We start from the raw sequence: 6000 nt of genomic DNA on the forward strand, positions 1-6000 counted from the left end.
CGCTACACAGCAGAAATTAGCGTCCCAATGACAGCGTGACCATGTATTAGGAAGACATGTCCCACCTTTTCGGGCGTGCTGACCCAAGCATGGCTGAGGACAAGAAGCTCCGTCACCTTACGCAAGGCGTTAAGCAGGAGCTGTTTGCGGGGCTAGTGCGCAACCCTCCGCGTACCGTTCTTGAGTTTATCAATGAAGCGTCGACCATGGAAAGGACGCTGGAGCAGCGCTCCCGAGAGTGCGACCGCCGTCAGAGCGGCACGACGGTGGACGTACTCTCCGCTGCCTTGGCCACCAGTCCAGACGCATTGCGTGAGCTCATTCGTTCGGTAGTTCGCGAAGAACTTCGCCGAACGCAACTACCACCGGCTTCACCGACATATGCCTCGCTATCACAAGTCGTTCGGGAGGAAGTGCGGCAAGCGGTTCAGGAACTAGTTGAACTCGTCATGCCGGCATCTCGCAGCTCCGCTACATGCGCCGCTGCTCTCCAGCAAACCTCCCTTTACGCCAATCCGAACGTCGCCGTCGCAACGCCTGCTCCGTACGCCACTCGGAACTTCGCCACCGCAACGCCTGCCGCCACCTATGCCGCGTCTGGTGACGGCGCCATGACTCCTCGCCAGCCGGGATATCTACGCACCCCAGCGACCATTCAAAAGACGGACTTGTGGCGTGCACCGGATAGCCGGCCACTGTGTTTTCATTGTGGTGAAGCCAACCATCTGTACAGATCATGCCCATACCGCCGTGCTGGTGGTCTCCGCGGTTTTCATCCCAACGCACCCTGCCCGCGAAACGGTGAACGGCCACCTGAAATTCAGGAGTACCTGCTTGCACAGCATAATTCGTCGACGTCTAGTCGTGAGCAAACAAGGCCGTCGTCGTCATCTTATCGTTACCGGTCGCCAAGCCCTCGTCGTCCCTCCAGCTCACCCCGGCGCAGCTCGCAGAGCCCGCGTTGGCAAAACTGAGACCAGCGGCCTGTGGAGGTGGGGTCGCTGAAGGGGAAGCCGGCGAAGATCCCCACGATGCTCTCGACGACGTACCGCTATAGAACCGACACAAACAGAAACCAACCGAAAACTAGCCACATCCAATCTTGCCGTGAATATTGACGGTTATGACGTTACTGAGCTAGTGGACACAGGTGCCGACTACTCGGTCATCAGCAGCAACCTTGCAGAGGAGCTCAAGAAGGTTCTCACGCACTGGAACGGACCCCACATTCCCACCGCGGGTGGTCATCTGATCGCGCCTACAGGTCGTTGCACAGCTATGGTCGGCATCCGTGGCTACACCTACGTCGCTGACTTCATCGTACTTCCAGAGTGTTCCAGGGATGTAATACTAGGCATCGACTTCCTACAAACAAACGGTGGTGTCTTTTACCTGCAAACATCTACAGTGACATTCTCGACAGCAGGAGCCATCGCTACAAATGACGCAGGATGGGAAGTCCGCGTCCTCCGCGTAGTCGACGATGACGTCGTGGTGCCACCCCGAACTAGTGTCGTCGTCTTCGTGAAAGGGGACGTGCCCGAATGTTGCGTACGATTCGTGGAAGGCATTATGAACTTGCCTTTACAAAAGGAAATCTGTGTTGCAAGGAGCCTTGTCCACCAGTGTGATGGCTGCACGAGTGTCGTACTAACAATCCTTGGAAACAGGCTCCAACACGTCGCAAAAAGAACCGCCATCACCTCGCTCTACGAGTTTGTTCAATTGACAGAACTGCATGCTGCGGGGACAGACCGGACCGATGTATCGGGCTCGAAAGACGTCGTGGGGTTAATTACATCAACCCAGACCTCTCGACAGAACAGAAAAAGCAGCTGACAGAGCTCCTCGGGGATTTCCGCGAATGTTTTTCCACTACTTCAAAGGTCGGACAAACCCCTGTTGCCAAAACCGCATCATTGTAGACGAGGCAACAAAGCCTGTATGCCAACACCCATACCGCGTATCCTACAAGGAGCGTGAAACCATCCAGAATCAAGTAAAAGAAATGCTACAAGACGATGTAATCCAACCATCGAAAAGTTCGTGGGCATCCCCTGTGGTGCTACTCGAGAAGAAAGACAAAACTTTGCGCTTCTGTGTCGATTACAGGAAACTGAATCTTGTTACAAAAAAGACGTGTATCCACTTCCACGCATACACGATGCCCTGGACAGGTTGCGCACTGCCAAATATTTCTCGTTCTTAGAAATTAAAAGCGGATACTGGCAGATCGAGGTCACACCCGATGGGCTATACGAGTTCAAATTCCTCTCATTCGGTCTATGCTCAGCACCCGCTACGTTCAAACGAATGATGGATTCTGTCTTGGCCGGTCTCAAGTGACACTCATGCCTCGTTTACCTTGACGATGTCATAGTGTTCTCCGCAACATTCGAAGAACATCTACACAGGTTGCGAGTGGTCCTCGAAGCCATCAAATCGGCTAAATTAACTATAAAACCTGGAAAATGCAACTTTGGCTACAAGCAGCTGCGGTTTCTAGGACATGTAATTACCGCCAAAGGAGTCTCCCCAGATCCTGAAAAGACGGCAGCTGTTGCAGGTTTCGCGAGGCCAGCTGATAAAAAGGCCGTTAGGCGCTTTCTAGACCTTGCCGCGTATTACAGGCGCTTCGTCGAAAATTTCTCTGATATTGCGGAACAACTGACGCGACTGATCAAGGAGGACGTCCCACTTGCGTGGCAAGAGGAACAAGAAGTGGCCTTCAATGACCTGCGAGACCGGTTACAAACAGCGCCAATACTTGGCCATTTCGACGAACATGCGGATACGGAAATCCACATGGACGCCAGTAACGTCGGTCTCAGCGCCGTTCTCGTTCAATGGCAAGACAGAGATGAAAGAGTTCTAGCCTACGCCAGTCGCACTCTTTCAAAAGCGGAGTCGAATTACTCCACGACTGAAAAGGAGTGCCTTGCCGTCGTCTGGGCCATCAGCAAGTTCCGGCCGTATCTTTATGGCAGGCCATTTAAAGTTGTCAGCGATCACCACTCGTTATGCTGGCTTGCAAACCTGAAGGATCCATCTGGCCGCTTTGCTCGATGGAGCCTCCGGTTGCAAGACTGTGACATGACAGTAGTGTACAAGTCGGGACGCAAGCACAGTGACGTTGACTGCTTATCCCGGGCGCCCATCGATTCAGCGAAGTCATCTCAAATTGGGTTCGTTCACCAAATGACTGTACAGCCAACGCTAATTACTTTTCTAGAAACAAAAACCAGCTCAAGATTGCTCCTCCGGTAAAGAAAAGGACCTGTCAGGCTGGAAATATGCCTGCTACGGGGGCCATGAACAATAAACTCCTACGCAGCAGCCACCATCCCGCACGCCATGAATTCTACAGGACCGTACAATATCAATCCGGAGTCTCATCGGAATTCTCGTGTATATAGAACACACATAGCCCATTCGTGAATGTCGTACCCACGGACGACCCACCCAATCATCGCGTCTACTTTGCCGATGGGATAGCATTGCAGCAACAAAATCACTTGTATTTGATGCCCCATTAAGAAAGCTTAACAGCCACAGTTCAATGAAGGAGCGACGTCCCCAGGCCACCGTCAGTCTATGCTGCCATAGTCGCGGTGGGATTTGGTCCTAACAAAAAGTTCACTTCAGTCCGAATGATTTGAGCTACCAAGACGAGATTTTCCCACGCTAGCCATCTTCATACACAGAGAAGACACAATCGACGACAGATGACAAGAAATCAATGACTGAAACGCACTCGTCGCTGTTCAAATAGGCTTTTGGTACGCTGAATGTAGGCGTTGTGATACCGCGCTTGCCGTGAGCACGTAAATAAACTCGGGCATATTTGACAGAGTCGGGCGAAAGGTGCGCTCTATTAGCTACTCTACCCGCCGCGGTGGCTCAGTGGCTAAGTCGTTGCGCTGCTGAGCACGAGATCGCGGGTTCGATTCGCGGCCGCGGCGGCTGCCTTTCTGATGGAGGCGAAAAGCAAAAATGCCCGTGTGTACGAGATTTCGGCGCACGTTAAAAATCCCCGGGTGGTCCAAATTAATCAGGGGCCCTCCATACGGGGCGCCTCATTGCCTCAATCAATCAGTCATTCAATCTATTCTCTACTCTGAACTTCTTCGCTTGCTGGGTTTGGGCTCACGCTGATCTCTACTGGAGCTACCCTCAAACCCCAAACAGATACAATTCAGTGGACGAACGGAAAAGCTAAAAAAGCCCAACCGCTCCACCCCAGTTTTCGAAGGTGGAGCTCAGATGGAAGGCTGGAGCCATGTTGGAGTTTCCAAGAAATAGCGGGGTTACATAATTTACGAAACGGACTTGATATTGCAACACGATTCTAGACGGCGCTGCACGCCGATGTTAGTACAATTCATCGTTTGTCAACTTGACCGGCGTTTACAAGGCGAGCTGAATATTCCAAGCGTGTTCCCCGCGATTGCGTCGGTTTCGTTCGAGAAATATTGGATGCTCAATTATCACTCCTTTGTTAACTCGAGTAGCCGTAAACTGGGGAACGAGCTATCTCGGGCTTTCTGGAATATCGTCCATGATTTTTCACTCTATTTTGGGAATAAGGGAGAACACGGTTAGAGAGGCTGTAACATATTGCCGTGTAAACAAAACAGCGGAGACCAAAGTAGCTTAAGCCGAGGTCTTCACGTAATTTTGGAGCTTAAATGCGGCTCGTAGCTAGCCCACAAAGAATAAAGTTTTCTTTCACTTTAAGCCCGGTGGCCGAGATAGGGTACATTAGGATAATTTCAAAGATGCTGCACTGGTGCACAATAAATATCTCACAACAAAAAGAGTTAAGCTCCACTTACCGTCTGTGGCGCAAGTATCAGCAACACAAAAATGAATTTGGTAATAAAGAAGTGAGAATTGCTCTGCGTAGCTGTGACCTATACATCACCAAACACAAATTTTCTCTTACTATATTTTGTGTGTAGGCATCACTGGTGACAGTGACGAACTCCAAAAGGGGATGGTAAAGGAACGCTGCTAAAGTCCTCTATTTTACGCACCTGCCGTCAACGCAGCTCACATTCTTCGTTCGGGCGTCGTAGAAAAGGGCGAAGCAGTCTCCTCCTACTCCTTGCGTATAGGGCTGGAGAACTTGCATGCAGGCAGCAGTGGCAAGTACAGCGTCGGCAGCGTTGCCTCCTCGACGAAGCACGTCTGAAAGTTAAACGGGAGCATTCAAATAGCAACTACAAGTATACAAGTATGTTAATCAGATTCTACTCTTACTTCGGCTCATCCTTGATACGAATGTGGTACCGGTTGGGATAATAATTTGTTATATAGCCCCTTACCGTTGTATTACTTTATCTCTGCTGATGGTGTACTAGAGTGGTTGCACAAGGAAGACGGAAGAAAAGCGCAGGGAACAATTGTTTACGGAATTTGAGACACTACGCCGAATTGTTGAGAGCCAGATACTGGTGGTAAACAGAAAGTAGACTTCCTGCCGTGAAAACAGCTTTGTTTTATGAAACAAGCAAATCGAATGCGACTTACCTAGTCCTGCCTGGCTAGCAAGCATTTCTTCGCTGATCACTGCGGCTTTTGGAAAAGTGGTGGGAAATTGTGTAAAGTATCGTTTGAGATTGAGTTGCCTGATGGATGCCGCAGCAATAATAGGGTAAGGTGAGACAAGCTTTTTCAAGCAACCCGCCATGTTGAACTCGTGTACGGCTTAATGCGTCCTTATTATAGCGGCGTTTTTCAGTGGGGAACAGCGGCAGGCTGCGGGAAAGAGCGAATATTCACACCAAACAGCCGCCGGGGCATTGCTACCGACAGCGGATGCAGCCAGCTGCGGGCCGCAACAGGATCGAAACAGGCAGCGCATGCTGCCAGCTGCGTTTCAAATGCTGATATTAGATTTCCTTGTAGCCGAAAGGACGTCGAACCTGATTAACATATTGATCTCCGCGTTTTAAATATCGTAATGGTACAAAAAAAGCTCGCCTTAGAGCTCTACCG

The 6000-nt window shown here is 50.7% G+C and overlaps 1 protein-coding gene across 1 annotated transcript in view; it reads right to left on the reverse strand.

Moving 5' to 3' along the window:
* LOC144146493 (glutathione hydrolase-like YwrD proenzyme) overlaps positions 1-5696 on the reverse strand; it is a 42418-nt gene extending 36722 nt beyond the window's left edge. Inside the window, exons 1-2 of the mRNA XM_077678438.1 lie at positions 5533-5696; positions 5037-5190 (exon numbers count right to left, since the gene is read on the reverse strand). Of these exons, the coding sequence (XP_077534564.1) occupies positions 5037-5190; positions 5533-5692 (314 nt within the window). The 5' untranslated portion in view covers positions 5693-5696. The remainder of the gene's footprint in view (positions 1-5036; positions 5191-5532) is intronic.
* Between the last annotated feature and the right edge of the window lie 304 nt (positions 5697-6000).

The sequence above is a fragment of the Haemaphysalis longicornis genome, unplaced genomic scaffold (assembly GCF_048455015.1).
Source record: "Haemaphysalis longicornis isolate Haplotype H1 unplaced genomic scaffold, Haemaphysalis longicornis Haplotype H1 scaffold_7, whole genome shotgun sequence".
Lineage (NCBI taxonomy): Eukaryota > Metazoa > Arthropoda > Arachnida > Ixodida > Ixodidae > Haemaphysalis > Haemaphysalis longicornis.